This window comes from Stegastes partitus, unplaced genomic scaffold, assembly GCF_000690725.1.
Source record: "Stegastes partitus isolate 25-593 unplaced genomic scaffold, Stegastes_partitus-1.0.2 Scaffold414, whole genome shotgun sequence".
NCBI classification, from domain to species: domain Eukaryota; kingdom Metazoa; phylum Chordata; class Actinopteri; family Pomacentridae; genus Stegastes; species Stegastes partitus.
Window position 1 is genome coordinate 221,284 of NW_007578145.1, and position 22,674 is coordinate 243,957.

General features: G+C 41.6%; 1 protein-coding gene across 3 annotated transcripts; it reads right to left on the reverse strand.

The window, feature by feature from the left end:
* Positions 1-9,622: 9,622 nt before the first annotated feature.
* On the reverse strand, positions 9,623-22,545 carry LOC103360074 (zinc finger protein 646-like). Of its 3 annotated transcripts, none has more exons than XM_008285727.1 (7): positions 22,333-22,545; positions 19,367-19,632; positions 19,032-19,278; positions 16,137-16,226; positions 14,047-14,262; positions 13,757-13,936; positions 9,623-11,223 (listed from the first exon to the last, which is right to left on the reverse strand). In XM_008285727.1, exons 1-7 carry the CDS (start codon positions 22,465-22,467, stop codon positions 11,056-11,058), a joined length of 1,302 nt encoding a protein of 433 aa, XP_008283949.1. In that variant the 5' UTR covers positions 22,468-22,545; the 3' UTR covers positions 9,623-11,055. The 3 variants fall into 3 exon arrangements, with proteins under 3 accessions (XP_008283949.1, XP_008283948.1, XP_008283950.1); XM_008285726.1 differs by having other exon boundaries at positions 13,757-13,939; XM_008285728.1 differs by lacking the exon at positions 16,137-16,226 and having other exon boundaries at positions 13,757-13,939.
* Positions 22,546-22,674: the final 129 nt, after the last annotated feature.

The window sequence follows — 22,674 nt, forward strand, 5'->3', positions numbered from 1 at the left end:
ATCAGCAAATCAAACACTGATTTTCAAGAACGAAAGAACAACATTTCCTCATTCCTAAGCCATAGATTTGTTTGGCAAAGGTGGAGGAAGTATTTAGAACTTTACAAAAAAATGCAAAAGTTCTGCATTTGTAATGTTACTTCAGTAAAACTTAAAGCATCCAAAGTGAAAGAGCTGAAAATGTAAGCTGGCCTTTTTATTAATCATAATTACTATTAGAATACGATTACAGTTTTTGATACATAAGCGAGACTAATGTTATCTACTTAATTTATAATACATCACAATGTATTTGTTGATTATATTTTTGCTTTAATAATCTGTAAAGTAACTCAGGACATATATGCAGTGGAGTTAAAAGCATAATATTGCTCCATTAAAGGAAGCAGAGGAGTGCAAATTAGCTGAAAACAGAAATAATTCAGTAAAGTACAAATTCCTTTCAGTTGTACTTGAGTAGACGTATGTTACTTCCCACCACTGCTGTTTAGTTGCTGCTCATATCAAACGATCCATAAACAGTCCCTAAAGTTTGATTAACATTAGGTCGAGAAACAGTTAAAGATGACTGAAAAGGGTACGAAGCTAAAGGATATGTAAATGCTAAAAGAGGATACAAATACAGTTAGCTGATGTACCAAAAAAATAAAGCGCAAAGTGCTCCGACAAAATGGAAATTCAGACATTTCAATGACAACTAGGCACCCGCTGTGATGGAAAGCTCCAGAGCACCTACTAAATGGACCTTGAGAAGACACTGTTTTGTCAGCTGCTGCCATTTATAAGGTCAGTTGGGCATCTTGCCTCACTTTGACTCACATTTTCAGAGTTTTCATGTGCCTCCATTTGTTTGTTCAACCACATAATCAGCGGGAAAAGACAGTCAATGGGCCTTGAGTTCAGATTTTTAACCAGAGTCTATGAAGATGGCGACATCAGGGAAAGTTTATATTTGTTGCTGGAGAGGGAACAAATAAAACACACATTTGCTTTGTTGATCTCTCAACCTCGCTCTTGTAAAGCCCTCTCTGACTACATCAGTTCAATTTGTGGCTACAGAAATTTAATTACCTTGAAAATAAACCACTGTGCGAGTGAAAAACACAAAAAAGTAGGATAAGGAATTCCTCTCTGCTTTTGTCAAACACTGCGTACAGTTGCTCTTCTGTACTGTGATGAAACACTAACTATATGTTACAGCAGTTTTTAAAACAAGCCTCAAGTCCCTGTGTCATGGTTCAGCTTAATACTTTAACAAAGTCAAAAAATACTGCAGGAATCGAGTTCACTTACTTATCACAGTGGCTCATTGCAGTTGTATTTGTGTGTCCTTCATACACATGGCCTCTCATCTTCATTGTGTTGTTCTGGGAATAAAGTTGGAAAGTCATCCAAAACGGCCACTAAGACAAAACAGAAACAGGAAGCAAGAATTAGAGGCAAGAAAGGATCCATTTGTTACAGAGTTTGGGCTAAAACATCATCACATCATGTGGATCGCTGTGCTCAGGGTCCTCTCCTGTATATAAAGTAAAATGCATGCAAGTACTTTGTGAAAGGACTGGAGCCAATAGCAAAACAAACCAACAACCCCGCAAGTCAGTTCTGATATGTTCTAAACTTACAGAACAAAAAGAATTGTTTTCTGAGTTTGACCTAAAGCACTTTATTAAAGGCCCTGCCAGACATATTTTAATAATAATAATTTTAAAAAAGTTGCATCTCCTCCCTTTTCCTGACTGAAAAATCTCTGAACATGTTAATTTCAAAGGAGAAAGACTTTCCTCCAATTAGTGGATGAAATGTAAAAGTAAACTCTGCACAGTGCACCTCAAACACCAGAGTCAATGAAGCAAAATGCATTTTTGAGTGGAATGAGACTTTAATTTGTGAAATGTTGTAACCAATCTTTTTTGTTAAAATCACAGCAGGGAGGCTGAGCATTTTTCACACTGAGGAACCTGAGAGAGGGAACACTTGTTTATTCATGGATAACTTCCTCAATGCATTATTTTCAGACATGATTAAATATATTCTTGTCTTCAGTTGATGATCAAAACTGCTTTAGATGCTGTGCAGCTTGATCCCAATGGAAATATGAACTTTAATGCGAAAACATGTTCAAAATCTGGTATACTCAGCTTGGGTGTTTGTTTATGTGTTTTTTTGTTTTCTTTGTTTTACACAAAAAAGAGAAAAAAATCTTGAAAGTCAAACCCTCAAAAATGACAGAAAAGATTCAACAAAACAACCCCAACTCAAGGTCCACTCGCATTTTTGTTTTTTCCTCTTGAGCTTGAATTTTATCCTGAAGTTGTCATCTCATGCAACAAACCGTTTCAGGACAATTGCAGAAAAATAAAAATAAAGGAATAATTTCAACTAAAGAATGAGTCTTTGTGTTTAAAACAAAAAATCATGTTCAACCAAATGCTCCTTGATATGTCACATGTTTTCATTAGATCAGTTGTAGCTGGATGTTTAAATTTGATAAGTTTGAACTGGAACTGGTTCACATTTTACTCTGAAATTTCTGTTGTTTTACTTTGTACATGCAGTCTTTCCAAACAGAGCATAAAAACTGTCTTTATGTTCAACATTTCTCTCTGGGGATCATTTGGAAAACCTGAAACTTTACATTTATTTGTCCAAATCACTGATTTGTAGCTGAAATTCTTGGTGTTTGTTTTTTCATCCTTAACTTTCCAGTGATACCAAATAAATCAGGTAAAACTGTGTCGAAATATTCTTTTTTATTGAAATTGTATTTTAAAAAAAACCTAGAGTGTAAATATTTCGTTTATATACCAAGTAAAAGCTTCGTTGATCATTGCAAAGTAAAAACTCTTTCGAACTCTGATGGTAAGTTTTCAGTCAGCTGTTTTGGTGAGACAAGCTTCCAAACATTTATCTACAGTTTTGGAGTTTGAAGGTTAACGTTCAACCTTGTTTTGAATTGTAAAAACACAGTGACATACCTATTTGCAGGTGGTTCCATCGTCCTCACTGCCATGATGGAAACAGGATGAGTGATGAGACAGCCTGATGTGAAAGACAACAAGTAATGCATGTTTTAGAGAAAGATTCTGCTTTCACTTTGATGGATCAATTATTGGATATGTGCTTATATAATCCATGCATGAAATGGGTTTATAAAAGGCCACAAAACAAGACTGAAGAAAGCAAAATGACCACAGAGAAAGTGAAGTTGTTTAAGTCTGCCAGTATCGTAACCAAACTCTATTAAAAGTAAAAGTACTCAATGTAGGAAGTATTGAAGCGGTCCATACAATTTTAATAAGTAAATTAATGCCAAGTTATTCACACTGTGATAATCTTATTTGATCAGATGATTGTATGGTTTGTGTGCTTCAAATCTTAATCTGCAAAAGGAGTTACTTGTGGTTGTGAAAAGCACATATTCATTGTTGTAGAGGAATAAAGCTGCTCTAAATGTTTTACTTTAGTTCTGTGATATTTAAAGTTCCTAAGATGGGAAAATAAAACATGTTGGAGCTTTTTTTGTTAGCCTCACTGATGTCTAATAACGAAACTGTTGTAAAATCTCACTTGATACCAGGCTGCTTTTTGCTGGGAAATCTGCAGCTGCTATAAATGATGTGAAATATTTCGCTTGTACAACTGAGCAGAACAGGGGGAGGTTTGGCCAATGAGAAAGCTTCTAGTGAGGTGTCCTTTTTTTTCTTTTTTTCTTTTCTCTCAGGAGTTACACAGAAAGTCAGAGCTGAAACATTTCACTCAACTACTGGGAGCACTGGGAGCCAGAAAATATTTTTACAGAGCAAATAAAGAACAAGAAGGCTATCAATCAGTCGATAAAGGGACCGATGTATGTACACAATCAACACAGAGCTGACTTAATCATTGTTAACTGAGAAGTCAAATTCATTCAGTATGAAATGTGACATCTTGTGAGGGAATTTCATTGAAGTCTTTCTCATAATGCTAGAGGCCAAAAGCAGCAGCATTTGCACTTATAGAACAGTTAAAAACAGCAGGAAGACCAACACAGTTTGAGATTTCATCATTAATATGCAAAAGCAGCAACATATAAATTAGTGTTAGCGGTGAAAGAAGTATTTAGATCTGTAAGTTAAAGTACAAATATTTTAAGTCCTGAATCTAAAATCCTTCCTTGAGTAAAAGTACAAAAATACTAGAAGCAAAACATACTTAAAGAAGCTAAAATGAAAGTAGCTGTTATGCAAAGTTAACTGTTTCAGAGTCACTTATTTAAACTGGATTAGAACTTTTGATTCAACAACTATTAAACATCACTTTAATGTTGTTGCAGGAGCTCATTTTAATCACTTTAAATTGTGTTTGGTAGCCTAATCTATAAAAAAATGCATAATCAATTAGTAGTTTTGTACTTGATATCAATAATTAGAATCAGCAATACAACAAAAGCTTTCAAATGAATGCAGTGAAATACAAAGTAGGATATTTTTTTCCTCCAACGTAGAAAACACAGACGTGTAGAGGTGAAGAGAACCTGGAAATACTTAAGTTAAAGTACATTAAATTGTACTAAAGTAAAGTGCTTGAGGAAACGTACTTGGCTGCATTCAACCGCTGATTATAATTATCAAAAGGCTGCTTTAATGTCAAATAAATACACTGCAATCCGACGTTTTTCCGATTAATAAACTGTGAATGGTAACCAGTCAGAAATAAAAAAAATCGATTGGTTCGATTCGGTAAATTGTATTAAATGCTCCACGAGAAGAAACCTGCTCGGGAAAAAAAAAATCCCTGTTTTGTTTTGAATCCACTTGATTGCAGATGTGGATTCCGTCGTGCAGCCCGGATCCTGCAGTCAAACTGCAGCGTGTTTTCATTACGGCCTGTTAGGATTGGATGATCGAATTAAAAAAAAAAAAAAAAAGGGAGGGGGTAGTTTAACCATTTGTGAATCGGACTCACCGACCACGAGCTCGATTAAAATAATAGTCCGGTATCGTCATGTGGCGGAGGAGACCAGTGCTGCCTTCAGCGAGCTCACAAAATGGAGAGACGAGGGGCAGAGGGGGAGGTGGTGGGGGCTCCGAGGACCCACTGAAATGAAGAAACAAAAAGAAAAGCGTTATGACATGACTCAATGTGCGGCGTTTGAGCTGGAAGTGAACCTTGTATTTATAGTGAAAACGAAGCAGAACAAAAACTACATCAAGAATGAGGGTAAGGGACGATTGCAAAAACGAAAAACAAGAAAAAAACGTTTTAAATGGGGCTGTAAACAGTCTTGTAGAAATTGATTCAAAAATGTTCAGTTTACAAACTATGAATGAGCAACAACGACGAGCTTCTTCTTCTTCTTTTGTTTCTTTTTTAAAGAAATAAAGAAAATTAAGTCGCCTATTATGAGGGACATCGAGCAAGGATGGAGGCGGAACTAACAAGCCACTTAAATTGTTATTGTAAAGTCAACTTCCTACTTATCCATTAGTCCTGCTGACCAGCATAAGAGCGCGAGCCTACCGCCCTACGTACCCCCCGTTCATTTTAGTAGCTCACTTGTTGTTTAACTGCTGCCTTTAACTTTCATTAATGAAGCCGAAAACGACAAAGGCTGTTTATTCTTGTTGCGGTTAGAGGTTGTAAAGTAAAATAGCCCACAGTAAATTCAACTAAGCGGCTCCGGCTGTCCTCCAGTCCGGCCCACCACCGCCACCAAGCGGCCGACACGGGCCGCTACAAGCGGGCCTGCCGGGAAAGGGGAAGCCGGGGCCTCCAGCTGGGAGGGCCCGCTGAGGCGGAGACGGAGAAACAGAAGCGCTCAGTCGAAACAACATAAACATTTTCAGTTTTAAGCAGAAAATAATAATTATACAAATTTAACTTGTGTATGTATGCTAACAAATTAGCTTAGCACATCCCCTGACCTGCCCGGGGCCTACCTGTTAAAACGGTCCTTCTCGGCTTCTCTCCTCGTTAATAAATACACAAAATGTAGTAATTAATATCACTTGAAACACTTATTTTCGCCCCAAAATTAATTTGACTTTTATGAAATTCGTCACTTTAATTCGCAGGCGACGCATATTGTCGTTTTAGGACAAACTACCGTTAAACCCGGCGCCACAGCTGCTGCTAATTACCTCGTCGGTAATCAGATTATTAGCCGTCACCGTTAATTCGTCGCATGCTAGTCGGCTAACGGGTTCGTGTAGCAGCGGCCGGTTTTGGAGCCGGTTAACCAACCGGAGTCGGATCCACCGAGGCCCCGGAACGCCAAAAAAAATAAAACAAGCCGAGCCTGAGCATCGAAAAGGCAAACAATTTTTTCCCAACAACCGGCGGCCGCACCGGACAGACGCTCCGTCCGCCGGAGAGACGATTTTAATTCACTTCGATCCGCGGCGGAGCGTCGCGCGCACCAAAACTTTACGGCCGTTAAACGGTCCGATAAGCGCGCGTGGGCCGGCTCGATGGTTTCTATGGGAGACCACTTGTGACGCGCGCTCGCGACACGTGCACGCCGCCCGACGGGTCAAATGGACACCTGTAGACCTCAGGGTGGCACGCGGGAAACCAAATCAGCTGTCAGGCCGTTTCAGTGCGTTATTAATATTACCATTATTAATTTGGTATCACACCGTCAGACCTGTCCAGCCTCCAAATTAGTTCTCCAAATTAAATAGATTCACCTTTACTGTCATTACACCCACTACCTATGATACTATTGTATATGCAGTATAGGGATATAAAGTATTTAAAAAAAAACACTTTCCTTCATAAAATCACTTCCATGTGTGATTCTCCTCCAGCCAGTGCATCAGATTAAATCATCCAGAGAACAGTGAACAAGTTTCCCCAGCCTGGCATTTGTGTAAACTTGAGAATTGATTCATTTTGATCATCCAGATGCAGGAAGTGGTTCAGTTAGACCAAGTTTAAAATATTTTTTTTCTAAACCCACAGACTGTGACAAGGTCCTACCAATCAGGAAACTGTCCCTCAGCGTTGAAGTGTGTCAAAGGTTTTGCAGGCAAGAGACTGAGTTTTAAAGGAAGAGTTTTACAATGTGTCCTGGTGTCTACATCGCTGTGAATAAGGTTTTCTGTATGAAGATTTTCTGTACTAATTACATTCTGCTCTCAACAACAAATCAAGTGACTCTGAGCTGCTTTGAATGTGGAGAACTCGACCTCGTAGGGCTAAACACAGGCCTTCTTGAACTCAAGCTCCCATTAGAGCTATTTTAGCAGATTGTGTCATCAATATACACCCAGAGACCATGTAGGGACAGTATATGATTAAATAATGAAGGTTTTAAAACTGTATTTGTCACACAGTATCCAGTTAGCTGATCATTTATCTTTGATATTGTACTTGAGTGCTGTAAATTCCTAAACATTTTAATTTAATTTAAAGTTTGGGCTTTCAGTGCAGCTGTTTGTTCCACAACTGTCTGACTGATGCTTTACTGTGAGGGGCTTTTGTTACAGTTGGTTATCGTGTACAGTGGTGGCTCCAGATTTGAAAAGGGAACTGTCCTTGAAAAGATTCAATAGAAACTTTAGGGGATGTTGTTGCTCTTTCACATTTAAAGAAGGGGGGGAAAAAAGAGAAAAGTTACCATTCTGTTGCCATGTTTATCTAAAAGATTTGATAATCAGTGCTTGGAAGTCATATTTAAAGCCTCCCTCTTGCTGAAAAAAGTGCTTTCTTTACACTTAACTGTGAAGCTTGTGAAGCTTGACTGAATAGTGATGCACAGTATGTATCAAGTTTGGTCCATCTACTAAAAGAGCAACATCAGTTCAACATCTGGATGTCCCTGCAGGATTTAGTGACATCACCACTCCCTTGGAGCCAATCACAGTCCAGTATAAAACTCCCCCAGCTGAGATGTTTAAAGCTGAAGTCTCTGACACACACATGCTGACAACTAACTTTATTTTATGATGAAGTAGAAGGCCTCCTGTGCTACACTTTTAATGTGATCAATATTTGTATCACTGTAGGTCCTTTCTTTGATACAAAGGAGAAGATGTAGATGTAACTTTAGGATTGTCTCACGAACCAACTTTTTTTGTGAGATAACCCATCAGATTACACAAATTATACTTCAAAGCATGGGACCCGTTTGCTGATGTCTGAATTTCTAATAATAATAATGTTTGGAAAAACATTAAAAAGTTATGACAATTTTAAATTATGTTCGCCCAACAAAAAACCTTAACATCTAAAATTGCCTGAAATTGTCCAGGCGTGTTAAGACAGAGGAGGGGACTTTAAAGTCTGAACTCAAGTTGAAAAAAAAAGAGGCAGCTATCAAGGCAATTTCACGAAGGTACCTCAACTAGAATTTAGTTTGAAATCATCGAATGCAGAAATTTTAGTTACTACGTGATGCAATTACCGACATTATTACACCAAATGTTTGCAACTTAAAAGGTTTATCTAAATTAGATTTTGCAAGCATGTATTTAATTAAGTGCTTCCCTGAGTTTATGAATATTAATGTGACATTAACATGGATATTGTGTTTACTTGTAACTGCATGACGGTGTAACAGTGCACTCGTATCATCAGTCAGTTCACAGATGATGTGTGCACCATCACAGCTCACCTCACCTCACCATGTCAACGTAGAAGACAAGCAGCAGCGTGTCTGTAAAGCATTAATAGATGTGTATGTGCCTCCTTATGACTGCTTGGAATTTCAAAAGGTCAAGTTTTATTTGGGTTAAAAGGTTAAACGACTTGTTGTATGACTGGATTTACAAACCGTCACAGGGCCTTGAGCACTTCATTAGAGTAGAATGGAAACCACATAGAAAGAAAAATGTAAGATCGACAATTTCTGATTAAATTCAAAGATTTAAAGCGACATAAATCGTGAGTATATGTTGCCCTCTGGTGGACGTTTTCACTCCTCACTTTGTGAACATAAATAGAAAGAGATGAGGGTTAGATTGGAAAATAAGCAGCATCTCAGCTTTCACTCATTGTCCACTTACTTGCTCGCTTGTTCTGGAGCTTTTGCCTGCAGCAGAGTCTGCATCAACAGGTGATATTTGCACTGGTGTCGTGCAACTTAATTTGTTCATATTTTCAGCAAGTTAAGCTTAAACAGCTATTTTCTATTTCCAAATCAAATCACCAAATAATTAAGTTGTCCAAAAAATAAATAAAATCAAATACTGGATGACATTTTTAACAAGAAATTTAGCGTATAAGCGGTACTAGACATCGCGTCTTCAGAAAAGCAGCACTGATGGTGATAATAATAAAACATTTTATTTGTATAGCACTTTTCTAAATACTCAAAGACACTTTACAAGGAGAGAGAAAGCAACAATGAAAACATGTCATGAATAAAAATAGAAACAACTTTAAAAAGAGAAAATACAATGTCAGTAGAATTGTGGGTATTTCAATGAACACCATGTTAGCGAGATAACCTAACAGAACTACATACTGGATCCATGAATTAACTGTTATTCATCAAATTGACCGTTTCACATAATTCTCTTTTACTTGGCCAGCCGTGATTGGCTGCTTACAGAAACCTAGGTGTTAACTAAATCCATCCTGGGAGCAGTGAGACGCAGGCAGGTTTTTGTTTTTGTAAAAATCTTTTTTTCTTTTCTTCTTTTTTTTCTACAGGAAAAGCAACACTGGAGGGTGTGTCGGAGCCAAAGTGGGGGGCTGGGTTGGGTCCAGAGCTGAAGACATACTGTATTTTGGCCACTGCAGCTTAGAGATGCAGCCCTGTTTGTGGGGTGGGGGGGCTCGAACCAGGTCCAGTGCAGCTGCTAAGTCACTGGTGATGGTGTGAGTGAGTCGGGATGAGGAGGTGATGTAAGGCCATGTTACATCTTTACAGCCGACACAGCTTTAAGTTGAGGGCGGGTGGTGGGCGGCAGAGACAGTAATAATTGTACAGCACTTGTCTTAAAGTGCTTTAAAGTGAAAGGAACAAACATTGTAACAGTCAGTTCGGAACAAAAGGGATGGAGACGTTTACTGTTATCTTCTAGATTTGATTCCCAGCCAACATATTATTAAAACTACAATAACCACAAACCACCAGTCAGATGCAAATTCAGAAAAAAGTGAGCTTTCAGTTGTGTGTTAAAAAACAGGTAACCGCACCAAACTGTCCTTTGTTGGGTGGTTGCAGTCTGAGAGATGAGGAGGTCAGGCTTCAGTCTACACGGCACACAGAAGCCAAACTGGTGTGTACGTGATGAAATGTTTGTTTTTTGCGGAACAAGGCTGAGCCGAGTTCTTTCTGTCGTGGTCCTTGCTGTTGGTGCTCGGAGATGAGAGGTGTGGCCGCTCGGAGAACGGAATCGGCTTTCGTGACACCTCCTAACGCACAATATTCACAATGTTCATTCTGGAGAACGTCAAAGGGAATTGTGGGGGGAAATAAAATAATAATAACAATAAAAAAAATAATTCAAGTTTCCCCCCTTCTACTTACCTTTTCCATAAGAGCCTCATTTGACAAAAAAAAAAAAAAAAAGGGTATTATGTTCAAAGACATTTTAGACCAACGGGAGAATTTTGTCACATTTACTTTGACAACTTGGCGCCCAGGAATCCCTTGTCGTTCAGGGTTTGGAACACTCTTGATAAAAATAGCCTTTCATTTAACATGTGGAAAAGGGGTGGGGGTGGGGAGAGACACTATTCATAATGGGAAGGATAGATATTTTCATAACTAGAACGGGAGAGGAGGATGGGGGAGATAAATTCTTAGTGAGAGGACAGATTAGGGGACAGACATTTTAACTTATATCCAGTACATGGCATAGATCATACATGAGGGTCAAGGCAACACATCGTTTTAAACCTAACTACTCAGTAATCAATCTCAACTAGTTCTCAATGGTGCCCTTCCCCATTCCCTAAAACAACGTTCCAGAGGAGGGCTGAGGGAATACGAGGGGGAGGGGGCGTCCGGCGGTCCTCCATCCTTGATGCTGGATCTGAAGTTGTGGGGTGGAGGGCTGTGTGGGCGTTGGTGTTGGTGGACGCGATGTGAACAAGAGGGGTGCTTGGTTCCCAGGAGTCTCATTGATTGTAGAGGGAGCGCTGCTCCCAGGGCATGGCCTGGATGGTGCGTGGCACGGGGGAAGGCTTGAGCGTCGGTGCTCCGTTCGGGTGGAGGGAGTGGCTGATGGGGTTGATGGTGGTGAGGGGCCGCTGGGCGGCCAGAGAAAAAGTGTCCTGGTGCTTCGGCTGGAGGGGGAGGTGGGGGAGAGGAGTGGGAAGGAGCCAGAGAGAGAGAATTGTGTTACCAGTGGAGTAAAAGTACAGTCAGATATAAAGATAACTGATTGGGAAGAGACAGGAGGAGGGGAATGAGAAGAATGGAGTAAAATAGAAGTACAGTGACCTGGCAGATAAAATAACATTCTTCAATGAACAGGTGAAGATCAGATGGATGAGGAGAAGGTGAGATAAGAAAAAATGCCACACAGCTGCCTGAATAGCACAACAGGCAGCTGTGAACACGAAACCAAGAGCGACAATGCAAAAAAAACAACAATGAAGGTGTCATCTGGAGGCACAAACATGGAGCGCACAGCTGCACAACAACTTCTGAACAACATGTAATCTGATCTTGGCTCGTTTTCACTGGGACTCATTTCTGCATGTGTGCTGACAGCGTCTCTGCAGGTTCACTCAAGTGGCTTTAAATGATCATCCAGATGCTGTAATTATACTGACATGTTCCATTATAAACTCAGTGTTCAAACTTTAACAATACAAAGTCTGGCTCAGTGGTAATGTCCAAAATGCTTTATTGTTTTTGTCAGAAAGACACGTTTCAATGAATCCATCATTAAAAAACAATTCTAGGAATCATTGCTAACTCAAGGCTGCCATGATTCACATGGACTTTGCAAGTGTATGTCAGGGTTTGTTTACTACTGTAGGAAAATGGAGACTGGGCATTAAAGTGAGGTCTTTGGGTTTCAGTTGAATTACTCAGATTTAGAACAAACAATAACAAGTACATCCCTATGGCTTAATTTTTTATGTATAATATCTTTGTTATTTTACTTTGCTCTTGTGGTTTTTGATCCTTGGTATTGCGGTTATTATATTTTATTCTTATGTATATTAAATGCTTTTTGCTGGTTAAATCCTTCGTGTGATTTGTGTGGCACTCCATAACTTTGTTGAAGATGGGAGCTGTATACATTCCTAAACATCTTCCTGCCTTTTATATGTGTAACTACAGGAACTTGCGATTAGGCTCTTGTATTTCAAACAGCTGACCTACATCTACTGCATCCTGCATAGACAAAGATGAAGATGGTGTCAGACATGTGTTTGAACCCTTTCAGGACCTGCACAATCTAACACGACGATTTAAGGAACTCAAATCAATGCACTTGATGCGTCTGCGTGAATATGAATGCCAAAGAAAGCATTGTAAATGACAAACAATAAAATGCTGCAATATATGATGAAATAGGATTCATGTGCGGCCCTGATTACATCGAGATGCGCAACACAAGCTGAGTGAATGATCAGTGTAAAAGAAGGAAAGGCAGACTGAGTTAGCAGCACAGCCCCAAGTTAGTAGTGTTAGAGAGCCTCCTACCGCCAGAGATGACCCACAGTTCACAGCCCACGAGAAAGAATCAGCCCCTCAGCTGAATTTTAGTCTGTTGGTTTTCTTTCCAGGCCACTGTGAGCACTGTTGGGGAAAACTCCTGAGACTATTACCGCTAAAAATCTTTCCTACTGAAAGCACCGAGTGTCATTACCAGGGGCGGAATCACTACTATTCAGATACTAATGACCACACAGCGTTAAATTCCAGTGTTTGAGCCAGTGCTGCTGCTGAAATCATACTTATTCTTCAAACAATAGATCGGCTGCAGGGAAAAGAAAAGAAATCTGCATGTTATCTCCAGATGAACTAAATCAGTCACGCTACCTGCTACACTTATTAGCATAAAATAATTATAAATAAACACGAAAAGCTAGTATTTGAAGTATATTAAATCATTTGGACCAGGTTAATTTTTACTAAAATGAAAACATACTCAGAGTTAACCAGCGCTCATCTGCCCAGGTTCATATGATGTCTGAAAATGGAACTAAATCAACTTCCAGCACCAGAACTATTGAGAAACACACTGTAGACTAGTTTGTCGTGTTCCTTCTTTTCCATGCTGGTTGTTGAGCTGTGATATCCTGATGCAGCTGCTTGCATAGTTCGACTACATTTTCCAGGATCGTAGTAGCTGCACTACGATGCTGGAACATGTAGTCAAGTGAACATAAGATCGTCCGTTCAACACTCTTGTAGTCTTATTTGCAAAAAAAAGAACCACTTGCTATCTTTATCAAACAACGGCAAAATTAACTTTCTATTTCCATAAAGGTTTGTTCTCACCAGTGCTAGAACAGTATTTGACATGAAAACAGCAGACTAAAACCCAAAAGGTTTCAGAACTAAGCTAAGACCATGTTCACCAGGCGTCTCTACAGCTAGCAGCATTTAACAAACCTGCTTGTTTTTTTTTTAATTTGTGAAGACTAAACCTTTTTCAAACCACAGCTGAAAACAGTTGTGTTTTTTCCACATTCATAGCCAAAAGGCAGAAAGAGCAGGGCTGTGAGAAGAGACTCCTGGTGAACACAGAGCAGTTAAAGCATTAGTCCCTCTCTGCTGATGTTAGTAGGCAGACAGGGAGAAGGAGGCTAGCCAGCAGATAGCGAACGGCGGGTGTGTGGCGGTGCTCTCTCCTACCATGGGGTTGGCGCTCAGTCTAGTGTATCCCGAGCTCATCTCCTTTACCTCAGGCACCAGGGGCTGGAGCAGGGAGTAGGAGGAGGATGGGGTGGCGCTGGAGGAGGAGACGTGTTTGTTGGAGGATGAGCTCCTCATGCTCTGCTGGCTGCTCTGAGAGGACACTGAGCTGGGACGGCCCTGCTGGGACACACAAGACACCTCAACACACATCCCAACAACCAAACAATAAACCAGTGATATTCCACTGTGTCCGTCCTCGCCCTGGAACCTGATCTTCTCCTGCCTACCTGGTGGGGGTCAGGCACAGACTGGCTGGCCTGCCCTCCCTGGGACATTGGTGAGACGCAGTGGGAGGGCAGAGATTCCTGCTGGCCGTGTCCTCCATGCTGCGGTTGCATCATGGAGTTAGCGCTGTTTTGCTGCTGTTGTTGCTGCTGCTGCTGCTGTTGCTGTTGTTGCTGGCGCCGAGCATTTGAGGCGTAACTGGAACGACGGCCGCCAGACTGCACGGAGGGAGGGATGGACAAGAGAAAGACAGGAGGGAAAAGGGTTTTAATAAACAGATTCTGTTGTTGTGCACATTAAAAAAAAAAATGCCAGTTATGCAGCATTTGTGACAAAAGTGAGATAAAACATATTTGAGGAGAGGTGACGGATGAATGTGATGATGCTGCTTAGTTTTTTTTTTTTCTCCAATCAGCTTCTTCAAGGTTCTTGTGCTGTTCAGAGTTTATGTATTTTAGTTCTGTCTCACACACTCATTTCCTTTCACTGTCCTGTCTGTCTTTACACCTATTAATATGAGGGGATGGAGTGGTCAAGTTGTACAAACACACACACGTAAACACTCACACGGACAACAAAGACTTCTACCAAACCTACAGCTTAGAACTTTGCAGACTCCAATCTTGTTTATGGTGTGAAACCGTGACAACTACAGAAGATGCTTATCTCATCAACCTGTTCTCCAACCCTGACGACTTCAGGACTTGTGCTGACATTAATTTAAACCTCTCCCTGATGTTTTCCCTCCACAGAGGATAAAGACCTCTTAGCCTCAAGTTTTCCTCATCGTACCTCTAACAGGAAACCCTGCAGGAATGTTAGTTTGTTTTCTATGTTTGTTTTACAACCGAGGTCTTATCGTTGTGGTTTGAGCCATCATCCCCATCAGGTTTGTTTGTTAGACAGGATTGCCTGCTTTGTAGAGACACTATAATTAAGCTGACAAAAAAAAAAATCTATTATAAAGAGCCCCGCAAGTCAAAACAAGCATTAATAATTTACCATTTTCGCTGCATTGAGGACTCAAAAACACACATTGGGCAACATTTAAAGACGAGCTTTAACCGTAAAAACTTAACAATTTGTCTCAGATTGCTCAGATTAACTTCAGCTGATCAACATAATGTGTCACTTTGGAACTGCGTTGCGAGCGCGTCTGTTCGCGGCCGGTACGGACGGGAAAAACAACAACCCCTTTGACACATCACGGCAGGGAGAGCGGAGGTGTAATCAATAACATTAATAGCTGCAATCTACTGAGATTGGATTGTTCCAAGTGTTCCTGCGACGGCACAAGTCGGCCCACCGTCACGTCTTACTGACACGCGACGGAACCAAATCAGTCATTATTGTTATTAGTGTTAGTTGTGCTTTTCCGGCGATGAAGTCTATGCGATTAGTGTGGAAGCTGACTTTTATTCCAGCTGCACATGGGCATATCAGTATTGTTTGAAGACCGGCATGAAAAAAAAAGTAAACCTGTCCTTGAATGTGCATGTTCTGATAACATAGAAACCCATTCATGACATGTGGACACAATGTTAACTGTGCCTGCTGGTCAGGACCTCCACAACTGAGTCATGAGTAGCTAGTTTGATAGAAATGTGAGCACAAAATTAACTAAATAATTAACTACACGAGAGTTTAGCCCACGATTAGGAACGTTGGTGATGGTGTTAGGTATGTCTGGGGATTTAAGGTAGTTGTCCACTTGGCCCAGCTGGCATTCCAGCCTCAAAACTCACAGCCAAATAAGACCCAAGTTGTAAGGAAGTAGAAATCTGGTGATTCTGACTCGTGCGTGAGATTTTAGATGTAATGGTCAGCATCAGCTTTAAGTGTAAAATCAAGCTGAAACAGACGACGGCTTAGAGGTAAACAGTCTGCTGCTGCACAATATATCCAAATGATGTTGTGTTTAAAAAGCCACATTGTAAAGGAAGTGTCGGCTACATCAGCAGTTCACCACATAACGGTGTGTCGATTCTGACCATCACGTCTAAAATGCCTGTGTAGGTCGGCCCTTCCTCACGCCTGCACCTCGGTCTGCCTCCAACACAACACCCACATGCTCACTCACGCTCACACCAACCTGGTTTTTGGCCGCGGCGCTGCAGCGGTGCTGGGCCAGGTCCAGCATGGTTCGGTAGCTCTTAAAGCAGGACGGGCAGTTGAACCGGTTCTCATGAACCAACCCCACGCGCACACAGACACACACACACACAAACACACACATATAAGTTTGGATTACTACACTTGCGAGGGAAAATCTGCTCAATTGTATTCACTCCCTGACCTCTGAGCCCTGACCCTTTCCCTACACTTAGCCTAACCCTGGTCTAACCCTAACTCCACAGCACGCTTTCACTACAGGAGTGCTGGCAAAAAGTTCTCCAAAAGCAGGATGCTTGTAAAAAAAAAAAAACTGGAGCTGGAGAGAGGACAGAGGGTCAAGGAAAACATGCTGCTTTATGTTACACACACACACAATTCATCAAAGCCAGTAATACAAATTATCCTTGTCAATCATGCATCAACATCCACACATGCTAGTGTTTCCCCTGCAGGAGGTCCTACTGTTTAATCACAGAAAAGCAAATAATGTAACCCCAAATTGTTTTTTATTTTTAAAGAGACAAACTCTTCCTCTACAGCCCACCGGTTTCACATATCAACCTCTTTTCACTACAAGTGTCACTTAGACTGACTCCACATCAGAAGGCCCTCGTTGTGTTGTTTTTTCACGTGAAAAGTGCCCCAAATAAGAGAGCTGGAGAGAGAACTACAATTCTTGACCCCTCTCTCTCTCTCTGGCCAAATATGGCGTAAAGTGTGTGTGTGAACATCAGATCAATGGCTTCAAAAGGTTATAAAAACGGTCAAACAAAGCCTCTCCCCACCTGACACTGGCATTGTGTGAGGGGAGGGCTTTTTCAGACATGATCCAACAAACGGAAAGGAGTAAAAATTCTGCTTTCGAGGAAAAGGAGTGTTTTTATCAAAGGTGCTAAATGCATTAGGAAAAGTCCAAGATGGGAGTAGCTTGCAACTGGTTCATCTTTGGCCCTAAAAGTCAGCACATCTCTACCTCTGCTGCTTTAATGTGACCCTTGTAAGTCCTCCAACTTTTTTAAAAGCAGAGCACTAAGTTGCCCTTTTAGGACTTCAGTCAGTCAGTGTTGTTAATCTAGATGATGAGAACAGTGGGCTTGTGGGCTCTTGCTCTCTGACCATAGCTTTTTAGTTTATACAGATGGGACCGAGAAATAGCGTTAAAAAGGGTCTTGTGGTTTACTAACTGAAAGGTATGGTGAGCAGTAATTAATGGAGAAGAGAGAGGGGGTCGTCTGTTCAGAAGTGATTGTTTTCTCATCTCATTGTTTGATAATGATTTCACACAGTTAGTAAATGCACAGCTGGAATCCCACCACCTCTCACAGCAAAGACTCATGGCTAAGGTGTTAGTTGACGCCACGCTGTCAGTTTTCCACAAAGACACTCACACTTTCCATTACAGTGTTAAATTAGTGGGATTAATAGTGGCAATTTCAAAGTGTAGAATTCCAACAACTGGTTTACCCCGAAGCCTCATCTGCAGATTTGCAATGTCAACGTCGAGTCATTTGCTTGTTTTTTCTTTTGGGCCAAATATGGCTTGTGAATCAACGGGAATTTGCTGTGCATTTATCTGGCAGACTTGTAGAAGTTGCCACACAGATTTAAATGGAGCTTTCCAGTCAAATGTGCTAGAAACAACCAAGAGAGTAGCTAAAACATCAGGGCACACTTTGGAAGAAAAAACAAGAATTCTGAAATCCATGGAAAATGCAAGTAGTCTTCTGATGTCCTGCAAGTGTGTCATACAGTTTGTGATTTGTCTTTGGTTTGTCTGACCCTGCACAGATTCTGACATGCACTGGTGTGGAGCCAAAAAAAAAAAAAAGAAAGAAAGCAGACGAGGTGAGCAGTCTGCTGCAGGAGCAGAGGAGTCTAATATTAACCTAAACATTAAAGTTTAAACTTCTGCTGCTGCCTCTGCAGAAGTCACTGCACAGCACAAGCCCTCTGCCTCCTGCAGACTAGAACACAACGACCCACCTCCAAGTGCAGGAAAGCGAAGGCAGCTAGACTCTTGGTGTGTCCGAGTAAGGAATGTGCATTTACGCAGAGGGTTTACCAACAAACATCTGTCACTGTATGATCTAAATGAATAGCTTTTATTCACTAAACGGTTACAGGAAAGCTGTGGATAATTGATGGCGGTTAAAGCCGTGTGATTTTTGGCAGAAACACAGTTTTGGAGGCATTTTAACCAACTTCAACTGAGCCTTCAAACTAAAAACATAATACTGGCACTGCAGGTCACAGAGTAGAAAACATTAAAATAAGTGGGGGGGAAAGTGATATTCCTAATTTGTTTCTCAGAGGATTGACAATCAATGTACTTATTTGAAGAATTAATCTCTGAAATTTAATGCGTTAAAGTTCAAATCATTTACGAGACAAAGAATGAAAGGCTGAAGATTTTTCTAGAGAAGCTTCATGACAACTGGATTTGTACGTGATTTCCAACAAGTTACTGACCTGTCTCATAAAATGCGGTGGTATATTTATAAATGACAGAGAAATAAGTGAGCAGCATTTAACTTATCATGGTTTTGTATTTTATTATTGTGGATTAATCCGTCACTTAAAGTAGCCCCTAACAAACAACTGAAGCATCCTGCTGTTCCAGGAAATCATGAAGCCTTTGTGTTTGTCATCAGGGGTGTGTGATCTCCAGGAAGCATTTATATATCGAAACAAAACACACCTAAGCTCTCCTAAATCTTAATATCATGTTCCTTCAAATACATAACATGCAAGGACTCGTGCTGCTGCAAAATTATTGTCACAGAACTGTTACACTGGTAACGCTAACGAAGCCCACACCACACCGCCTCCAGTTGACCCACTGCTCTCACAGCGCCGTCGCAAACAAACCTACCTGGTTGGATGCAGCAGCAGTGCAGCGGTGCTGTGCCAGCTCCAGCATGGTCCTGTAGCTCTTGCAGCAGGAGGGACAGTCGAAACGGTTGGGCCCGTCATCGTGGATCCTCTGGTGGTTACGGAGATATCGAGCAAGGCGGAAGGCCTTCCCGCACAGGTCGCACATGTAGCGCTTCTGACCGTGAATTCTCATGTGATTGCGCAAGGACATGTAGTTGGTGTAGGGCTTGCTGCAAAAGTCACACCTGAGTTTTGGAGGTGAAAACGGTGCAGAGGTTAGAGGCGGGAAAAGACTTCAACAAGTCACTGATCAAATGAGTCTTGAATCCCTACCTGAAGTCTCCAGTCTTGTGGGTGAGTTTGTGGTTCAGCAGGGAGCTGGCGTGCTTGTAGGCGCAGCTGCACAGGTCGCAGACGTACGGCCTCTCGTCTGACTCCATGTCGTCCGTTGCTGTCGTCGCTGGCGGCGGCGCTGGTGCCGGCGCTCGAGATTCCATGGAGAGACTGGAGCTAGAGAGTGACGCTGAGGAGAGACTGGAGCTAGAGAGGGCTGCCGAGGACGAAGGGAGCTGATCGCACCAGCTGATGGTTGAACTTGGCTGTGACAGAGGAGAGGAGAGAATTAAAGCTGAGTACCACAACAGGGACACATCAACAAGTCAGTGATACGTGTACATATGCAAAAACACATCACTTTTATATGCCAATAATATTGAATATTATCCTACAATCAAAAAATTCTACTCTGTATAATGTCACTTAACACAACCGTTCTTGTTTTGTGGGATGCTTCTAACAGAGAAGTGATGAAAACATGGTGGAGCTTACAGAAATTCTCGACAAATAATTTTGCTAAATGCGACGTGAGCGAAAACGCAACTTAGTTCATATGTGGCTGAAAGTACCAAACATGTCATCGTGCTCCAGAAATTAACTTCTGTCAAGTTTTGCGTTGCTACGCCTGATTACAACTAAAGCATTAAATGTGGCTCTTCTGGTCAACAGAGGACTGTGCCACACTTATAAAAGTAAGCCAGGAGACAACAATCTAAGTGCACATGTTTGGAGGAAAGCAGCTGAAAACCACGGCGGCAACTGTGCCCACATCACAGTTCTGCATCCCTAAAACCGAGATCCAAACGCGACCCATATCATTAAGTCCTGGGTGACTGAACCCAAATGACACTGTGACATCTGAACATGAACTAAGACCCAAAATTTCAGATTTATTCAATCCAGTACTGACGAAGCGAATGCACCATATTCTGTCTTTTTGTCCGTTTACTGGTCGGACCACCTGCACCATCTGCTGCACACGAACACACAGACAACTGGTGCAAGTCATTACCATCTGAAAATAACCAAACCCGAGCCTGAAGTCTTACACAACAACATGACCACAAACACGACGCCACCCAACATCGCCCTCAGTCAAAGGTACAAACACACCTCTTCCTGCGCTGCCCCGACAGCTCAGTCTCCAGCGTTTAGAGGTACAACAACATATTTCACTGTACCTTTTGCAAACACACTCCTTTGGATAAAGTGCTCAGGGCAGCCGAAGAAAACAAATCAAAGCGGCCAACAGCAACAATAAGAAAGCATCTTCATGACTGTTGCAACACATTGAGCAAAACTGATGCACTACATACATACAGAACACTGCAAATACAGCAATGCAGCCTCTCCGGAAGCAATAAAAACTCAGGAATACACTAGTAATTAATTAAAAATTGACACTAAGCATGCTGCAATACCACAACTGTACAACAATAAAAATTAAAAAATCATCATAGTTTGCTAATTTTATGCAAGAGCATCAGATTTTAGTTTCCCTCCAAAACGTCTGTTTCCTCAGTTGCAATCTGTTGAGCTCCCAGTCAGGGTACTTCACATATCAGAGCACTAAAACACCTAAAAAATTAATTTGGAGAATGTACGGTACTCAACCTTTTAGACCCTAACGGATATAGTGGTTAAGAAAAAATAAAATAAGATAAATTAAAATGCAAAACAACTGACCTCTATTTGCATGCCACTAGTTTATGATATTTTTTCTTTCACATATCAACACTGAAGGTGCTACAGATTCCCCATATGTTAGCTAGCTGTTACTGTGAGAATCAACTTGGGTCACATTAAACTATAATTGCAATTAATTAAGTTAAATACTGATTTATAAGCTGCAGGGTGTGAACACATTCAGCTTTGGGAGGAAGAAATCACAAGAGCAAGTGAGTGATTTCCATTGCCCAAAATGATAACAGATTTCTGAGAATAAAATAAGCTTTTGGGTGTTTGAGGAAACATCTTAAAGGAATTAACGCACATCCCTGCAGACACAGGAACTAAATATTGATTTAACTTGCACGTGTGTGACAGCAGAGGATGGGGACCTGAGAGGCAGCCTGTGATGCCGCCCACATTTAAAATGTGGGGGGAAAAAATAAACATATAAATTAATATGTGGGTGTGTGCGCGCTGTGCAGATAATCTGACGGCTCAGAGCCACCATGAATGAACCACACAGTCTGGCACCACAAAGGGGTCTTTCAAAGTCCTCCGCGGGGCGTCTTCCGCTCCCGTTTCCTGCGGGGCTGCCTTGCCGTGTTTACTTTGCGCTGCTCGCTAACAATATTACAGGCCTCATGCACACACTTGCACTTCCACTGCTCTAATAAACCTCGACTACAAGGCGATGGTACAGCGGGAATATTCAAAGCTCGGTTTTATTCCTGTGTGAGAGACGCACACTGCTGCTCGGCGCTGCCTTGTTTTGCACAGGCTGTGCTGTTAGCTAACCGGAGCTCGGCTTGACTGAAGCAGCCAGTGTTGTCTTAAGTTAGCTTTAGCTCGGTGATGCTTGGCTGCATTAGCATTATTTTCTTAACTGGTAAACCTTTGGCGTCTTTTAACAGCACAGCGCCGACGTGCTTTTAGAAAAAGAAATCCACCAAACCCAAGTTGGAGATGTAAAAGAAACAGTATGCTGGAGAAAATAATATTAGCCACTTAGCTCGGCAGCTAACAGTCAAACTAGGCCAGGAGCCGCTCAGCATGACGACTGGTACGTTAGCCGGATGCTAACGACGCTGCTCTGTGACATAGCTTCCAGCTTTAGCTCACCCAGTGCTGCTAAACGGCATCACAGAGCCACAACTAACAGCCACGTGTAAACTCAGAAGCTTCGCTCAGTGCTCCGCCAGCAAAACGTCGCTCCGTTAGCCGCTCGCTGCAGCTTTCTGTCGGCTCGGCTAGCTATAGCTAACGGTGGAGGAGGCAGCAGCTGGCTTTCTTACTCCGGAGTCGTTGGGGTCCTTTTTCCAGAACAATTGAGAGCAGTGGCCGAAAGACTCTGTCGATGTCACATAGTTTACTCCGTTTCTATCTTGAAAGTCTCCATGTGTGCTGCCGGTATTTGTCCTGGCGTACATCGTCGCTTTTCAAATTCTTCGACTTTTTTTTAGCTGAAAAGAAACAGGGCCGCTTTGTCGGGATCTTCTTCCGAAAAGAAAAATATTACTTCTGTGAAATGAGCGTTTTGGCGGCGGACATATCGGAGCAGACGGAGCATTACTGCCGCCTGCCGGACCGGAGTGTGACAGCACGGACTGGACAGGTGGACCGGCCGCTGGAGTGGA

Bases quoted from the DNA above. Each gene is read 5' to 3' on its own strand.
- LOC103360074 (XM_008285726.1), bottom strand. From the start codon at position 22,467: ATGTACGCCAGGACAAATACCGGCAGCACACATGGAGACTTTCAAGAT. The intron at 16,227-19,031 runs GTAGGTTTGTTT...TTGGTTCATGAG, and splicing joins CTGCTGCTGCATCCAACCAG to AACCGGTTCAACTGCCCGTC. The intron at 11,224-13,756 runs GTAGGAGAGAGC...CTCCCCCTCCAG, and splicing joins GACTGAGCGCCAACCCCATG to CCGAAGCACCAGGACACTTT.